We start from the raw sequence: 17,978 nt of genomic DNA on the forward strand, positions 1-17,978 counted from the left end.
ATGGCTTCAGAGAAGAGAGTTTCTCGTTCTTATTCTGCCATACTTTGCCTATGCAGAATAAGATTCTTGACAGCCCTCAGTGCTAACGTCTTTCTAGCGTATGTTTTCTAATGAAGATACTTAACCACCTGAGCGGTATGGACGAGCTCAGCTCGTCATGACGTCAGACGTCATGTCTGATTGTCACCATAGCGACAACAGAATCTGTTCGGGGAAGTTGCGGTTCTCGCTGGATCGCGGCTAGGTAAATATAGCTGGCGGCGATCGGGGGGGGGGGGGGGATTGGGGGGCAGGGGTTGGGGGACCAGAGCGGTGCCTGGGGCACATGTGTAGCTAGCCTAGTGCTAGCTACACTATTTAAAACAAAAATGTACCTCCCGCCGACGCAACAATTGAACCTCAGTGAGGTTAATAAGCAGAAATGTCCCAAGATATTGAACAAGGCTAGGGAATAGCTCTGAAAAAAACAAAGTAAGCATGTCTCTATCGCCTTACCATTGTAAAACATAAATTGAAGATCAAATGGAGCAATATCCAGCGATAATGGCCTAGGCTGAGGCAACTTAATATAGAAATGTACAAGATATTGAGTGCTGTCTTTTCCAGGACTGTTTTCAGCAAGAACAAGGTTCTAAAAGGGAGGAGATTAAAATGTTAAATATTTTATAAAGTGTGCATAAATATAAGCTCACAAAAGAGAAATTCAAAAAATAAAAAATCACAGTACACACAATCTAAGCAAGAAATAAGCCCTGGGCTGTGAACAGACCTTTTACACACTTGTGGTGTGCTTGCCCATATGCCAAGTTCTTTGGCATGATGTCTCTCTAAGCCAACAGATATTGAAACACAAGACAATACAAACTGAGTATATGATAACCTACATAATAAAAATTACATTAAAGCAAAAGAGAGGCTTACCAGATTCTCCACGACCCACTTGCTGCCAGATGAGACCCTTGTCCTCTTTGCAGTCGCACTCCCCTCTATGTATGGCAGTACTGCGCAGACACCAGTATGGTTTGCTCCTGTGACGTACCACAAAGCTGCTTGTGCATGGAGCGGCTTTGTGCTACTGTGCAGCCGTACTTTCCACCTGCGCAGTGCGGCCACGCTCTTACATGGAGATAAGCGCAACCATCAGCAATATTCAACACTAATGTTCAATATTATAAAAAGGGACCAACGCAGAAACGGAGGAAGGTAAAGTAGGACCGGGGAGGCCTATGGACTAGCCTTTCCAATCCTGTGTCGGATTATGCCCGACACTGACACTTTCCAGTTACAGTTCAGACACAAGAAAACAAGGATGCTGAAGCTTTGGGTGCTGTTTACCTGGGGCTTCTTCCAGTTTGAACCCACCAACCATGCCCTCCTAATCCCTCAGCTCCCTTGATGCCTTTCCACTCCCCACGGCAGTTGCGCTCTGAGCCCCAATACAGCTTGCAACTCAGCATATGCGTGGTTCCAGCCGCACACCTCCTGGATCGCACATGTGCACTTGCAGTTTGTAAGACTTGTAACTGCGCTTGTGCAGAATGTTCCCAGTCACGGTAGCATGATGGAAGAGGCACGTGGTCCAAAACAGCACATGAGCAGTGCCTGCAACTCAGCTGGATTATGGACTTCACCGCAGCACAGCTGATCGGCCCAGGAGAACATCAAAGAAGCCGATGGACTACAGGGGGCCGGAAGAGGGGGCTCCAGGTAAGTAAAAGATCCTTTCGCTCTCATTGTTTTAGGTTTAAAAGATAAGGGTACCTTTGTATGGTTGTTAACCATGAACTATGCAGTGAGTGCTACATTTAAGATTAGATATTACCTGCATCTGTCAATGCCAAGTAAAGCCGTTTAAAGCAAACCTGAAGCGAAAATAAACTTATGATATAATGAATTGTATGCGTAGTGCAGCTAAGAAATAGAATAGTAGCAAAGAAAAGAGTCTCATATTGTTTTCCAGTACAGGAAGAGTTAAGAAACATCAGTTATCTATGCAAAAGAGCTTCTCTGAGCTCTTCGACCCACCCAACTTGGGTCAAGACAGTCCTGTTTTCTGAAGCACTTATGCATCAGAGAAACACTAAGACAGTTTCATCTAAGATTTTACTGCAGGAAAGTTCAAAGGGCATTAGCTCTGCTGATTTATAGTTTAAATACACAGTGTGGTTTGTAAACTGCAAATATGACAAAATGATGCAATGTTCTATAAAAAAAAAAGACATAACTGAAAATAAAAGTATGAAACGCTTTGCTACTAATGAGTTGTACTATGTATACAACTCATATTTTTCCGCTTCAGGTTTGCTTTCAACAATTAAAGCAATTGCTTAAGGTAACTAACATTCATTTTGAATGTACTAGCTGCAGCCAAGAGGAGTTCCTGAGCCATTAGCAGAGCAGTAAGTGAAGCAGAATGATTTTTTTTTTTATTGTTTTCTATGGGGGTTGTTTATGCCCAACTTCACAAATACACAGGCGCACAAACGCAGCCTATTGAAATCAATCATGTGTGTGAAAAAATTCCGAAACGCTGAACAACGTGTCCGAATCCCCATCGCTGTGCATGGCATGGCTACAAGGATACAGATGCGTAATGGGCGTGTGTAAACTTAGAAAGCTTTGAATTTGCATATGTGTGCTGACGACTTAGGTTAGAGTCCACACTACCTCAGTGGAAGCAGTGCGATTGTGTACTGCTTTGTGAAAGAGAAAGTAAAAATGCTGGATAACAGTAGTTCCTACAATTGAAGAAAACACTGTAAGCTGTAAAACAAACCCTTGGTCTTCTGATCTTCTGAAAAACAACTTCTACAATTAAAATTAACCAGTTAAAACATATTTAACCACTTCAGCCTACAGTGTTGTTCACCTTATGCATCCGAGCAACTTTCACTTCCCATTCATTCGCCAATAACTTTATCACTACTTATCACACTGAAATGATCTATATCTTGTTTTTTTGCGCCACCATTTAGGCTTTCTTTGGGTGGTACATTTTGCTAAGAATTATTTTATTCTGCACTGTTAATATTGTAGTTTTGAATGGAATAAGCTCGGATGGTCCTTGTTATTTTTATATAGCAAGATATTTACATTAGAGCTAAGTATAGTTTAATAGTTCTGTTAAAAGATGACAATTTTGAAACTCATATGCTCCGTACTTTATTGGAAATTTTCATAAGCAAAGTTGTACTTTATTATGCTATCTTTAATAAAAATATTTGTAAAAGAATTATTTTATTCTAAATCCATTTTAACAGGTTAACAGATTACGAAAGAAATGGAAAAAAAAAATCATTTCTTCTCAGTTTTTGGCCATTACAGTGTGAAATTAATACATGCTACCGTAATTAAAACCCATGTATTTTATTTGTCCATTTGTCCCGGTTATTACACCGTTTAAATTATGTCCCTATCATCAATTTATGGCACCAATATTTTATTTGGAAATAAAGGTGCATTTTTTCCAATTTGCGTCCATCACTATTTACAAGCTTATAACTTAAAAAATATCTTTAATAATAATTTTTTTTTTTATTAAAATTTTTATTTGGGTAATTTTTGGTGTGGGAGGTAATGTAATATGTATTTATTTAATAAAAAATGTATGTGGGTGTAGTTTTACTATTTGGCCACAAGATGGCCACAGTTAAGTCCTGAAAGCTAACAATCTCGCTTCCAGGAAGCATAATGCTGGGCATACATGGGTCGATCGGGTGGTCAATTAGCCGCCGGATCGACCCCCGCCGCGTCCCCGCGGATCGATTCCCGCTCGTCCCCGATGGCGGTCCTTATCAGCAGGGCTGTGGAGTCGGTCCAAAAATCTACCGACTCCTCAGTTTAGGATTCCTCCGATTCCTCTAATTTGCACATTACAATTCTGTTGATTAAAAGTATGTAACGTGAAATTCGTCTCTTAACTGCCAACGCTTAGGAATTTTACAAGACAACTGAAGTGAGAAGGAGATGTAGACTACTATATTTATTCCCTTTAGACTAAAACTAGTCCTTGGTAAGAGTACTTACATCTATCAGGCCCTAGGCGATGTAACTGTGGGTGCATGTAAGAATGATGTGCAGGTACTCTGCAGGGGAATGAGGAGATTCTTCCTCTATTACACATTCTTCATGCACAATCTGAACATGGATCAGGCCCTAGGCAATGTAACTGTGGGTACATGTAAGGCTCAACACACACCATACAATCTTGGTTGTTCAATCTTACCACTTTCATGTAGTATAAGAGCTTATTCAATCAATCATTCAAGGTATTTTCAATCTGTTGGCCCTTATACTAAAGAGATTTGGTAAATCTGTACAGCCAAGATTGTATGGTGTGTGCTGAGCATAAGAGTGATGTGCAGGTACTCTGCAGGTGAATAAGGGGATTCTTCCTCTATTACACATTCTTCATGCACAATCTGAACCAGGTTTATGGGTGATAGACAACACCTCTGTGTTCAATGTGCACAACAGTCTCAGTGGATTCCCTGCAGCTCTGTGGGGAATGCATATTTATTTATTTATTTAAGTATTTATATAGCGCCAACATATTATGCAGCGCTGTACAGAGTATATAATGTCTCTTCTCTAACACAATCTAGTTCCTACCATAGTCATATGTCTATGCATGTACCGTGTAGTGCATGTATCATAGTCTAGGGCCAATTTAGGGGGAAGCCAATTAACTTATCTGTATGTTTTTGGAATGTGGGAGGAAACCGGAGTGCCCGAAGAAAACCCACGCAGACACGGGGAGAACATACAGGATCTTCTCAAAAAATTAGCATATTTGATAAAGTTCATTATTTTCTGTAATGTACTGGTGAAACTTACACTTTCATATATTTTAGACTCAAATACACACAACTGAAGTAGTTCAGGCCTTTTATTGTTTTAATATTGATGATTTTGGCATACAGCTCATGAAAACCCAAATTTCCTATCTCAAAAAATTAGCATATTTCATCCGACCAATAAAAGAAAAGTGTTTTTAAAACAAACAAAGTCAACCTTCAAATAATTATGTTCAGTTATGCACTCAATACTTGGTCGGGAATCCTTTTGCAGAAATGACTGCTTCAATGCGGCGTGGCATGGAGGCAATCAGCCTGTGGCACTGCTCAGGTGTTATGGAGGCCCAGGATGCTTCGATAGCGGCCTTAAGCTCATCCAGAGTGTTGGGTCTTGTGTCTCAACTTTCTCTTCACAATATCCCACACATTTTCTATGGGGTTCTTGTCAGGAGAGTTGGCAGGCCAATTGAGCACAGTAATACCATGGTCAGTAAACCATTTACCAGTGGTTTTGGCACTGTGAGCAGGTGCCAGGTCGTGCTGAAAAATGAAATCTTCATCTCCATAAAGCTTTTCCGCAGATGGACGCATGAAGTGCTTCAATATCTCCTGATAGCTAGCTGCATTGACCCGGCCCTTGATAAAACACAGTGGACCAACACCAGCAGCTGACATGGCACCCCAGACCATCACTGACTGTGGGTACTTGACACTGGACTTTAGGCATTTTGGCATTTCCCTCTCCCCAGTCTTCCTCCAGACACTGGCACCTTGATTTCCGAATGACATGCAAAAGTTGCTTTCATCCGAAAAAAGTACTTTGTACCACTGAACAACAGTCCAGTGCTGATTCTCTGTAGCCCAGGTCAGGCGCTTCTGCCGCTGTTTCTGGTTCAAAAGGGGGTTTCATGCTTCCATCTGCTAAAAAAGCTTTATGGAGATGAAGATTTAATTTTTCAGTGCGACCTGGCACCTGCTCACAGTGCCAAAACCACTGGTAAATGGTTTACTGACCATAGTATTACTGTGCTCAATTGGCCTGCCAACTCTCCTGACCTGAACCCCATAGAGAATCTGTGGGATATTGTGAAGAGAAAGTTGAGAGACGCAAGGCCCAACACTCTGGATGAGCTTAAGGCCGCTATCGAAGGATCCTGGGCCTCCATAACACCTGAGCGTAGCCACAGGCTGATTGCCTCCATGCCACACCGCATTGAAGAAGTCATTTCTGCAAAAAGATTCTCCACCAAGTATTGAGTGCATAACTGAACATAATTATTTGAAAGGGTTGACTTTTTTTGTTTTAAAAACACTTTTCTTTTATTGGTCGGATGAAATATGCTAATTTTTTGAGATAGGAAATTTGGGTTTTTATAAGCTGTATGGCAAAATCATCAATATTAAAACAATAAAAGGCTTGAACTACTTCAGTTGTGTGTATTTGAATCTAAAATATATGAAAGTCTAATGTTTATCAGTACATTATAGAAAATAATGAACTTTATCACAATATGCTAATTTTTTGAGAAGATCCTGTACAAACTACTTGCAGATGTTGACCTTGCTGGGATTCGAACCAGGAACCCAGTGTTGCAAGGCAAGAGCGCTAACCACTATGCCACCGTGCTGCCCCATATGTAGAGTATAGTACTACTGTGTAACAAAGTAAACCTGAGACAGATGAAATTAAAGTTTTATACATACTTGGGGCTTCCTCCAGCCTCCTTCAGGCTAATCAGTCCCTCGTTGTCCTCCTCCACCACCTGCATCTTCTGCTATGAGTCCAGGTACTTGAGCCAGTCTGGTGTAGTGCGCATGCACACACTCTGCCGCCGGAAGCGTACTACACATGCGCAGCACTATTGCGCAGGTGCAGAATATTCATGGCTGTGCGAGCGGCACGTGGCTGGACTGCACTGACTGGCTGAATTACCAGGACTCATAGCAGAAGATCCAGGTGGTAGAGGAGGACAGCGAGGGACTGATTGGCCTGAAGGGGGCTGAAGGAAACCACAGGTATGTATAAAAATAAAACTTTACTTTTCATTTGCCTCAGGTACCCTTTAATTTGTAGTCATCAAACCAAATTTTAACATATCAAATTATTTGATTTCATGAGCAAAGGGAGTGCATACATTTGCATAAATCAGCATCAATGCAGAATTATTTCCATCTCATTGACCATCTCTATTAGTGACACGGCTACACATCAGGCTTTATTCTTACAGCATAGATGTTATTTAGTATATATAAGAGATTCCTGTGTACATATCATATATACAGTCACAATCAGATATGTATATCTGACTTTAAAAATACAGGGACTGCTTTATTGAAGCAGCACAAGTAACTAATTTTGATTGGTTTATTTCATTTTTGTGGACTGAGCACAGCTATTACTGTATCTATACGGTATATATACATTATTTTGAATGACTATTATCTGAGAAATAGAACATTTTATCATATTTTCTATTTTAATTACAGTTACAAATTCATTAGGAGTCAGAGTCGGAGTCGGTGCATTTTTTCCCGACTCCAGGCACCCAAAATTGCTCCGACTCCACAGCCCTGCTTATCAGCCGCTCGATTCCCTTCCATTGTCCGCCGGTGGGAATCGAGCGGGCGCGGGTCGAGCAGCTTGATCGGGCCAGCTGAATATTATCAGCTGGTCGGATCAGCTGGTCGATACACAGTACAGAAACGTACCGTGTATCCCCAGCATTAGGATGGGAAACCTTTTTTCTGCAGAAAGACCACAGCCTCTGATAAGAGGCCATAGTTTTTTCTGCGGGTTACTTCAATCAATAAATGGGAACTAAATTCCCATTCATTGATCTCGGGGACGACGGCAGTCGACGGGAGCACGCGTCATCGCGCGCACGGCTCAGTGGCAGCAGCAGAGTCTATCTGGACGGATATATCAGTGTCCAGATAGACTTAAGTGGTTAAAATTCTGCCTTCTCTTCCTTAGGATTCCAGGACCAGACCAAAACTAAATAAACATTGCGCAGCGCTGCTGGTCTGCCCCGCACTGCAACTCGAGTCTCATGGCGAAGAGATCGTCCATGAGACTCGAGTTGCAGTGCGGGTCAGACTAGCAGCGCTGCACAATGTTTATTTACTTTTGGTTGCCTGGCAGCCGAGATGCGTCCCCGCGCACCCGCCTCCCTCCCGCTTATTGGTTGACAGCTGAGGCTGCCGCTCGCTACGCTGCTTGGGGGCAGCTTGGGTTGCCATAGCAACACCTCTCTGCTCCGTGATCATACGCGTCCTTGATACTCGGTGACGCATAGCACCGCCTGCGATGACGCTTCTGCTACACCCAATAGTTTGGCCCCACGTCACAAAGGACAGGTAGGTGGGACTCTACATGGAAGCAGGCGATTTAAATGGCCTCTTCCACCCAGCACATTGTGCATGATTAGCCTCCGAAGAAGCAAGGCTCATCCCATTGCGAAACGGTCGTAAGGCCGTGCACCCACTGGCGCCCACAGTTGCCTCCCCACCTCAGCAAAGCACTATAAGTACCATCTTTTCCACGGACTTTGTTTTTGTGTCACTTATGTTTGTACACCTGCTGCCACCACATTAAAGCTACAGTGCCAGACATTTTGCTTTCTCTTTTTTGAAGAAAAACCAAGCTTGGGTTGTGTGTACTGGGAGAGGTGGGAAACTTTGGAAATGTGTAAATATTAGTCAGAATAGATCATCATCATACACCATGGTGATACAGAAAAACAGATGTATACTTACAGGAATGTCAGCAGATCCATTATTAAATGGAAACTCCATGGTGTCAGTACCGGAGTCAAACACTGGTATCTCTTTCTCATCCTTTTCAGAACACATTATCTTGGCGACGACTTTTCCACTTAAATTGGCACCAGACACATTGTTGTGCTGATCCTAATAATGTAAAAAACAAACAACATAAAAGAAAATGGTGGCAACTGAGTCTCAACAATTAAAGTTACTATACAGGCAGGCAAGCACAGGTAGTACCTGGTTAACAAGTGAGATAGGGACTGTAGGTTCATTCTTAGCCTCCCTGTCCCCAGTACTGCATCTGTGCCCCCCTTCCCCCCCCCCCCCCCCCCCCCAGGATCTCCCCTGACCCACTGTGCCCTCAGTGTACCACCACAAAATGTCATTTTACTAGTTTAAAGACCATTTTTTCTTACATTTTTTTTTAAATACATTCTCAAAAATGACAAGGTATTTTTTTTAAAAACTTTTTTTTTACTTGTTCCCACAGAATGAAATTTCACATTTTTCAGACCGTTTGTACTACTTGCTTGCTCAGCTAAAACTTGACCAAAAACCTGATCCATTGGGATGCTTTATTTTTGTCAAGAAACATCTCGGTTTGTATTAATGAAAGGTCTCCCATATCAGTTTATACCCAGTTTGTACTAAAAGTTTATACCCACGGCAAAATGTCATATGTCAAAATGACAGAAATGTATGGGAAGAGTGAATCAGCCAAGTCATACATTGTATCCTGCCTTTTATCCCCTACTAATTTGCTCCCATTGGTCAGCAGCTACCATCTGTAAGGCCTGTATAATGTTTACATTATAGGAGTTTTTGTAAAATTTTAAGCGCAGGCGATTTTAAAAATAGCCCTGAAAGCGCTTGTGCAATGATTCTATGAGAAGGTCCATATCCGAGCAGTTCGTTTGCGATCCGCTTTGAAAAGCGGTGCTTGGGCCATTTTGAGGCGATTTGCCTCAATGGAAGGTATATGAAAAACGTAAAACGCTCACAAAATCGCTTTGGCAAGCAATTGCGTGAGCCTTTTTTTTTATTTAAAACATTGTATTTATTTTTTCCGGATCAAAAGACGGAAGCGCTCTGCAAAAGCGTTTACAAAAACGCACACAAAAACGAGTGAACGCGCTGAAAAATCACCGGAAAACGCTTTAAAAACACGGAAAAAAACCACCGCAGACAGACACGCGAGCTGAACGCAATGTGAACAAAGCCTAAGGGCCTGTCTCCACTTGTCAGTGTTTCTGCATGAGTTGTCTGACAGTTTTGCATTGTTTTTCTGCATGTGAAAAATGCATTCAAGTGGGAACTAGCCCATTGATTAACATTGGTTCTCAGTTTTCCTATGCAAACAAAGGCACAAAAAAAAAAAACTGACGAGTATGGACAGGCATAGTTTTCAACTATGTTTATATAGCTCTTCTAGAACAAGAGATAAATCTAGACACCGGAAACTCAGCACTTTGGAACGGCTATTTAGAATCAGATAAACAATAATTTCCATTCACACAGAAGACAACAAACAAATGACTGACTTCCTGTGCCCATGTTTCCAGTCTGCTGGTGGAATACACGGATTGGACAAAAAAAAAAAAAAAAATTAGACATACCCCCTATGTGAAAGTATTTGTCCAACCTTGATGTTACAATGCACAGTTGCTCAGTTTTAAATGTAAATCCTTACCACAGTTTTGAGCCATAGATTCTTCACAAGTGTACGACCCTCCTCTGGTTTTACATTTGATACTGTTGGAGTGGCAGGTTGAGGTAGTGGTATCAACTTCACGGGTTTGTTGGGCACAACATTTATTAAAAACTTAAAAAGGAAAATATATATTTTAGTTCTCAAACTCAACAGAAGGGTGCTAAAATAGAGAAGAAAAGCACAAAAGATGACAGACCTGCTCACTGTACAGTACATTGGCCTTCTCAGTCATGTACATAAACTGGATGCAGTACTTCTCAACGCGCTCTGGAATAATTTTGTCCCTACAACCAGAAATATTAATCAGTTTAAATATTTAACATGTTTTCTATTTACAAAGATCTTTACAGAGTAAAACATATTGGGGGATGAGCTGCACTGCAACTGAGGGGAGACTTAGGGGCCTGTCAGCCAGCTCTGGGGCCCTGGGTAATTGCCCAGTTTTCTCCCATGGAAGCACCTGCTCTGTATTTCCCTGTCCCGCTCCAACCCGGCTAATTTTTCACGCCACCTGACTGGGAAAAAATACTGGGGAGAACTCGGAAATATGAGTACAACACTTACCTAAAGTAAAAGCAGTCATCTTTGTCCCCATCTCTAGGCTTATTACAATAATATACTGTTGCCTGTATGTAAAACAAAAGGTTTGCAATATTAACTATATAGAAAAATCACATGACAATAATGGTATGGAAACATGTTATTCAGTACAATTCATTAGTATACACCCTCCCCCACTCCCCCTTAGTGATTATCCGTAGGCACAGACAGTATTTCTTTAATAACCCCTTTCCCCCTGCCAGGGTACCAGTCTCTCTCCTCCCCCTCATGTGCCTATATGAAGAGCAAAATGTAGTAGCGCAGACATACCTCTTTCACCGCTGGATCCTCTAATCTCTTCTTTACTTGGGAAGGTGAGTGTGCATTTACTGTCATTGGCCCGAATGAAGAGGAGATGAGAGGATGCGCAGCCAAAGGAAGGAAAAGGAGGAGGGGGAGGGGGTGAACAACAACGAAATAATTCCCAGTGCCCAATAATAATCACTAAGAGGAGGGGGCATATAAAGTCCTCCACTGCTACTGGGGGGACTGCATGCGGAGCACTCTGCTACTGCTGCGGAGATGAGGGGGTACAATACTGGCCACTAAACTGGTTACTAAGGTGTGGGGGAGCTACAGTATTCTGGTCACAATTGGTTACTGAGAGGGAGCCCAATACTGGCCACAGTTTGTTACTAACGAGGGAATAGCTGCATTGATTACTAAGAGTGGGAAGGATACCATGCCATTTTGTTCTTCATTACATCCCTATGTCCTGGTCTCAATGTTAACAATGTCTCACGCTGCTCTAGGATGCTCTCCCCGGTCTCAGTCCCAACGCCTTAGTTGCTGAAGTGATGTTATTGCAAACTGCTGGTTGTTCATATGTCAAATGTTCAAAAACAGTGGACTACTGTAGCTTTATTGTCCTTTTCAGAATTTACAGAAAGCAAAGTGGTAGAGAACAGGATACAGATACAATACATTCTGCAGCTCTTGTCAACAAGGTTAGATGACACTAGGTAATAGTAAGGGCTCTTTCACACCAGAGCCCTCTTTCTGCGTTTTAACGCAAAGTCTATACTTTGCGTTAAACAAGGTAAAAGGGAAGTCCATAGACTTTCATTTTACCTTTCACACCAGACGCTGCGCTTCGATGCGTTGCGGTACGACGCATCCCAGCGCATTTTATTGTCGGGAATCGACGTTTCCCTGTCAGGTTAATTGATACTACCGCCGCTACTCAGCATCGCACCACAGGTTACCGACGACAGCCGCAGGCTAGTAAAATGCGTTCAGGAGAACGGCTCCTGCACGCGTTGTTAGATGTGTAACGGGCCTAAAGCATTGTTATTTGGGTATGCTGAACATGGCTGGCAGAGATTAAAGAGTAAAGGAAAGTTCAGGTCAGGTTTGCCATAAAAGGAAGGTAAAATACATACACCTTTATTGCATTATGGATCCGGTCCAGTTAAAGACGTTTTTAGTAAAATTACACAAAAACCAACTTATCGTGAGGTTGGTAATGTGTGAACAAACTGTGCACACAGCAACCTAGACGTTACCCTGCTTTTCCACTCACGAGGTGAGAAAGAAAGGGAGATGATAAGGGCACTATGATGTGCAGACACAAACAAGGATTGTCGCCTTCGCAACATTTTTACACCCTGGCCCTGGGTGCAATTCAACCTAGAAATTGAGTAGGCAGTGAAAAGCTGACAGTGCTGACAGGTTTTGGACTAGTCCAAAAGTTTCCTTTATTAGCTCAGTCAAATGGCCAAAACAATGTGCAAGCGAACATGGAGGCTGGCTGACATCTTTTGTATAGATCCTTTACAGGCATTGCTTATGGAAATAATAAAGGAGATAGTGAGAATCTCTCATGAGGAGATGGACGAGTCCAAAACCTATCAAAACTGTCTCTTTTTTTTTTTTTACAGCCTATTGTAAGCAAAAATGGACAAAAGTAATTTATAGTGCATTTTAAACTGGGAGGAATGTATTTCTTGTAAGTATGTAAATTTTACAATTTTTCACGATAGTGGTACTTTAAATCCATCAAATATGCAACAATTAATGTTCTTTCAAGTTCAGAATGCACACATAGTATATACGCACCGTAGCCGGAGGTTTTCCGCCTTTTGTCTGAGACTTCCACATCTTCATGGAGCAGTTAGCCGTATTGAGATTCTTAATAATGTCTCCCTCTTCTGACAAAATGCTTACCACGAAATCTAAGTGAGTAAAAAGGAACTACTAAGCCAATAAACGTTTACCGTTGTGTTACAGATTTCATTCCAGGTTTTCAAAAAGTTCAAAGAAAACATTTTTTCTATGTGTAGAAATACTAACAAGTAGAGTTTGATAGGGAACTGAACCTCAGTAATCAAATCTCTGCTGCCATTTCTTTTTTCACTGCAAAAATGAGGCACCTTATACTTCCAGGGGAACTTCCAACCCTAGTTCATGCCTTCATCACATCCTTCACTCACTTCACTGGCTAGAAGTGAAAGGGAGAATCCTCTACAAGACTGACCTATTAACATTCAACCTTTACACAATCTGGCCTCTGGATATCTGAAGGATTCGAAGCAACTGCATCACACCTCTCACAATCTTTGATTAAAAAGATCTAATAACTTGATCACCCTCAAAGTCCGCTTTAAAGCCTTCTGTCATGCTGCCCCTAAAGTTAGGAAGTCCTTGCCACATCCATTCAGGACATTTCTATCCCTGAAAGCATTTAAAGGGGCACTATGACGAAAAAATGGAAAATTTTAAGTATAAGCAACCATATACAAATAAGAAGTACGTATTTTCTAGAGTAAATGAGCCATAAATTCCTTTTCTCCTATGTTGCTGCCACTTACAGTAGGTAGTAGAAATCTGACAGAAGTGACAGGTTTTGGACTAGTTCATCTCTTCATAGGGGATTCTCAGGGATTTATTTATTTTCAAAAGCACTTCGTGAATGGCAGTTGCTCTGTCCAACTGCCAAAAAACTGTGTAGGGAGCAGGGAAGCTGGCCAGCATCGTTGCTTAAATCCTTTTTAGGGAATATCTTTATAAAGAATAAAAGCCTTGCTGAGAATCCTCTATAAAGAGATTGACTAGTCCAAAACCTGTCACTTCTGTTAAATTTCTACTACCTACTGTAAGTGACAGCAACATAGGAGAAAAGGAATTTATGGCTCATTTTACTGTGGAAAAAACATATTTCTTATTTTTTTACAATTTTTCGCCATAGTGCCCCTTTAAGCCCAAACTTAAAAACCACCTGTTTAGTCTGGAGTTTACAAACACTTGACTGTTACTTTCTGTAACAGTCCATCCTGCAACACAATCTTCAATTCATAAAGAATTACCGCATGCAGTTATGCAGACAACAGCTAATTTTACTGAGCATTTATCGAAATTTCTAGTCATAAAGGCCGTTACTGCTAAAATTAGCAACCAGTGAGGTAATTTACAGACTTGTGCGGTAAATATCTTAACACGTCAGTTAATGTCAATTCTTTAAGGCAGGGGTCACACTTGTCTTTCAGTTTTCTACACTTTGCAGAAAACTGAAAGACAAGTGTGACCCCTGCCTTACAGCAGCTAATGTAATTTATAGAGAAAACTGACAAATTGCGCAAGATGTCAGTTTTTTTTCTGCGTGCGAAATCTGCATTAAAGTGTGACCTTGCTTATTGATTAACACGAGTTCTCAGTTGAAGTCATTTTTTCTGTGCAGAAAACGCGTACGAAAGCCGATAAGTGTGACCCCTGCCTAAGATTAGAGCATGCAGTAAAGCCCAGTCTCATGTTAAGTATTTACCTCCAGCTCTGATGTGTCGGAAACCAGCTTCAGTTTGCGATAATACATGACTGACTGAATCAGAGAGTCAATAGGAAGAGCCCCCCTCCTGCTACTCTCTCTCTATTGGCACAGACATGTTCTCGGGAGGGACAAGTTTCTCTATCCCCCAGGCAGCAGAGGAGAGAACCAGCAAAAAAAAGATTTCAACTGGTGTTCCATTTTTTGCATGTCACGCACACTACATGTTACGGACAGAGCCCATCATCAGGTGATGAAGGGCTCTGCCCGTAACATGTAATGTGCGTGACAATTGAATGCAAGTTCAAGCGAGTACTGTGCCTCCTTCTGTTAGTGATATGGCACTGTGTGGCAGCAGAAGTGGTGTATCTATGTGGAGGATTGGCACCGGCATCTGCTCTACGTACTTGGATAGTCTCTTGAGGTCCAAATTGTTGCACAAAATAGATTTATCTTGCAGCCCTTCAGACATTAACCCTTTAGGTTCCTGTTTGAAGATGCCAAGGAGCAACTAGTGAAATCATCCCAGAATGATGTGTCTTATGTTTCTTGTATGTTCATATAAATTCTAGCAAATTAAATAAAACGTTAAGATAAAACGTTAATCTGTGGAGCTGCCCCTGCGCCCCCCCTGCATACATTACCTGATCCGGCCGGCGCAAGTCCCCCAGTCACCGCTGGCTTCTTCTCCGCTCTGGGCTCCAGCTTCACTTTACTTCCCGTTCGGGGAAGTTTAAACAGTAGAGGGCGCCGCTATCGACGCACTCCTGACCCGCCGGCGATCGAGCGAAATCGATGTGAACGACCGTTTTCGGACGGAAACTGATCATTCGGTCAGCGTTTGCGTAACGATTTCATAGCAGATTCGATCACAGTGATCGAATCTGCTGTATATCGGCGGGAAATAGTATAAGTGTATGGGCCCCTTTACACTTGTATTTAGAAAAGCTATTCTGGAATAGTCTGGGAAGAAAAAAATGCAATGTGGATAGACTCCCAAAACAGACCAGAGCCATAAAAGACAGATAATACATACTTTTATATCTGCAGTACTACAGAAACACAGAACTTAAAGCACTAACACTTACCTGGAAAAACATTGCCAGCTGCAAATTCTTCACCTTTATCAAACTTAACGGAAACAGAAAAAGGTTTATCGGGGTCTGCCACAACTTTTACTTTCACAGGAGCACTTTCCAGGGTACTTTTGTGATGAATTGCTTTGAACTGCAAGGAATAAACTCCCCTAAAAAGAAGAAAAGGACATCTTTTGATTTAAACATGCCTGAGAAGAAACGAGAATTAGGGTACAAGAACAGATTAATAATGAGCAATGCATACTTGGGGTTTACTATAGGAGATGCAAGAGGATTTCTATTTACTCCAGGATTGCGTTCAAAGAAAGGCTTGCATCAATTACATTTTCAACAAATAAATTATGTTTTATGATTGCTTCAGAGAAAGTCTGATAGACAGTATTCTGTCTTCTAGAAAAATGCAATTATTAAGCAGAATGAAAAATAATCAGGTAGTAACAGAAATATTGTAAAATAAACTTATGAGATAATTAATTGGATGTGTAGCACAAATGGTCAATACATTTTTCCTGCGGTCCCATATTTTTAATTTACACTTTAAAGCGGACCTGAACTCAGAACTCGTCTTTGCTTTAAACATAATAACCTTTAAACAAAAAAACATTTCTTTGTTACAGCTGATACAAATTCCTAAAATAAATCTGCAGTTTCTACTTCCTGATTCATGGAAGCAGACAGATCATTTACAGCTTGTACTCTTAAATGGGCTTATCTGCCATAGGCAGTCATGTGACACAGGGGGAGATCAAATTACAACTAGTGATTAGACACAAATGAGGGGGAATTACACAGGCTAAACTAAAGGACCTCTGTCGTGAAAATCTTAAAATTTAAAATACATGTAAACATATACAAATAAGAAGTACGTTTCTTCCAGAGTAAAATGAGCCATAAATTACTTTTCTCCTATGTTGCTGTTACTTACAGTAAGTAGTAGAAATCTGACATTACTGACAGGTTTTGGGTTGGTCACGCCAGCAGAAAAGATTAGTTTTGGGAATATAATCATACTAAGGGCCTGAGCTCACTAAAGCAAGTTGTGTCCGCTTTTCAGTTACACATCAATGTTACAGATGCAGAAAAGCGGACACAACTGCGTTAGTGGCCTCAGGCCCTTAGTGGACCTAAAGTATGCATATGTCTCTGCCTCTTGGAAAACAAAATGTGTCTCCTTAGGCTCCTTTCACATCATACAATGCGCGCAGGAGCCGTTCTCCTGCACGCGTTGACTAGCCTGCGTCGGGAATTTGCGGTGCGACGTTGAGTAGCGGCGGTAGTATTAATTAACCCGACGGGAAACCGCCGATTCCCGACGAGAAACAGCTCCCGGGTGTGTCATACCACAACGCATCGAAACGCAGCGTCGGGTGTGAAAGGTAAAATGAAAGTCTATGGACTTACCTTTTACCTTGATTAACGCAATGTATAGACTTTGCTTTAACACGCTGAAAAGGGGCTCAGGTGTGAAAGAGCCCTTAACAAGTGTGAGTGCCTAATGTACTCTGCAATCTTCCATCTCTACCTGAGCCCACTTTTGCCATACCCCCCATGACTTGTTTTGATTGATGACTCCTTTAAAGGCTGCCAGTGGGAGCCCAGATCTGACCGAAGCTGCAGTGAGGGACCCAAATGACTTCTAGGGGCTGGAAGAAGCTCCAGGTAATTAAAACTACATTTATTTTGTGGTCTTGTGAGTCCTTTAAGTTTATCTTTAACAGGCCTGTCTCGTTATCAGCAATATTTACACAGGCATTTTTGGGGCGTTTTTCAGATTGGTTCCATCAATCTGATTGGATTGGTTACCAGTTTTTCTTCCGTTAGTGGCCTGAACAATGATTTCCAATTGACCATCGATCGGTCGTCTGCGAAATTGTATTGTTACTGGCCATCTTTATAGGAAGTAGAAAGTAGGCCCACAAACTCCCTTTCCTTTTACTATAATACAGTGATGGTTTGTCTTAAAGGAGTCATCAGGGCACATATACTAAAATGAGTGGTACTTACCGGGGGCTTCCTCCAGCCCCAAGCTCCCAGGACCTCCCTCGCCGCAGCTGAGCTCCGACCCGGTCCCAGACAATGATTTTAGAGCGACCTGGAGGTCGCTCTGTACTGCGCCTGCGCGATCGGCGCTGTCAATCACCACCACGTTGGTCGGAGGGGACCGCGCAGGCTCTGGCGAACGGCTGCGGGCAGAGATGCGGCGAGGGAGGTCCTGGGAGCTTGGGGCTGGAGGAAGCCCCCGGTAA

General features: G+C 41.9%; 1 protein-coding gene across 2 annotated transcripts in view; it reads right to left on the reverse strand.

The window, feature by feature from the left end:
• SMCHD1 (structural maintenance of chromosomes flexible hinge domain containing 1) overlaps nucleotides 1-17,978 on the reverse strand; it is a 214,373-nt gene that overhangs the window by 46,668 nt on the left and 149,727 nt on the right. For both annotated transcript variants that reach the window (XM_068237225.1, XM_068237226.1), the window contains exons 32-38: nucleotides 15,724-15,881; nucleotides 12,934-13,049; nucleotides 10,840-10,901; nucleotides 10,472-10,559; nucleotides 10,255-10,386; nucleotides 8,553-8,705; nucleotides 496-631 (exon numbers count right to left, since the gene is read on the reverse strand). In XM_068237225.1, coding sequence (XP_068093326.1) covers nucleotides 496-631; nucleotides 8,553-8,705; nucleotides 10,255-10,386; nucleotides 10,472-10,559; nucleotides 10,840-10,901; nucleotides 12,934-13,049; nucleotides 15,724-15,881 — 845 coding nt within the window. The remainder of the gene's footprint in view (nucleotides 1-495; nucleotides 632-8,552; nucleotides 8,706-10,254; nucleotides 10,387-10,471; nucleotides 10,560-10,839; nucleotides 10,902-12,933; nucleotides 13,050-15,723; nucleotides 15,882-17,978) is intronic.

The sequence above is a fragment of the Hyperolius riggenbachi genome, chromosome 5 (genome assembly GCF_040937935.1).
Source record: "Hyperolius riggenbachi isolate aHypRig1 chromosome 5, aHypRig1.pri, whole genome shotgun sequence".
Classification (NCBI taxonomy): Eukaryota; Metazoa; Chordata; class Amphibia; order Anura; family Hyperoliidae; genus Hyperolius; species Hyperolius riggenbachi.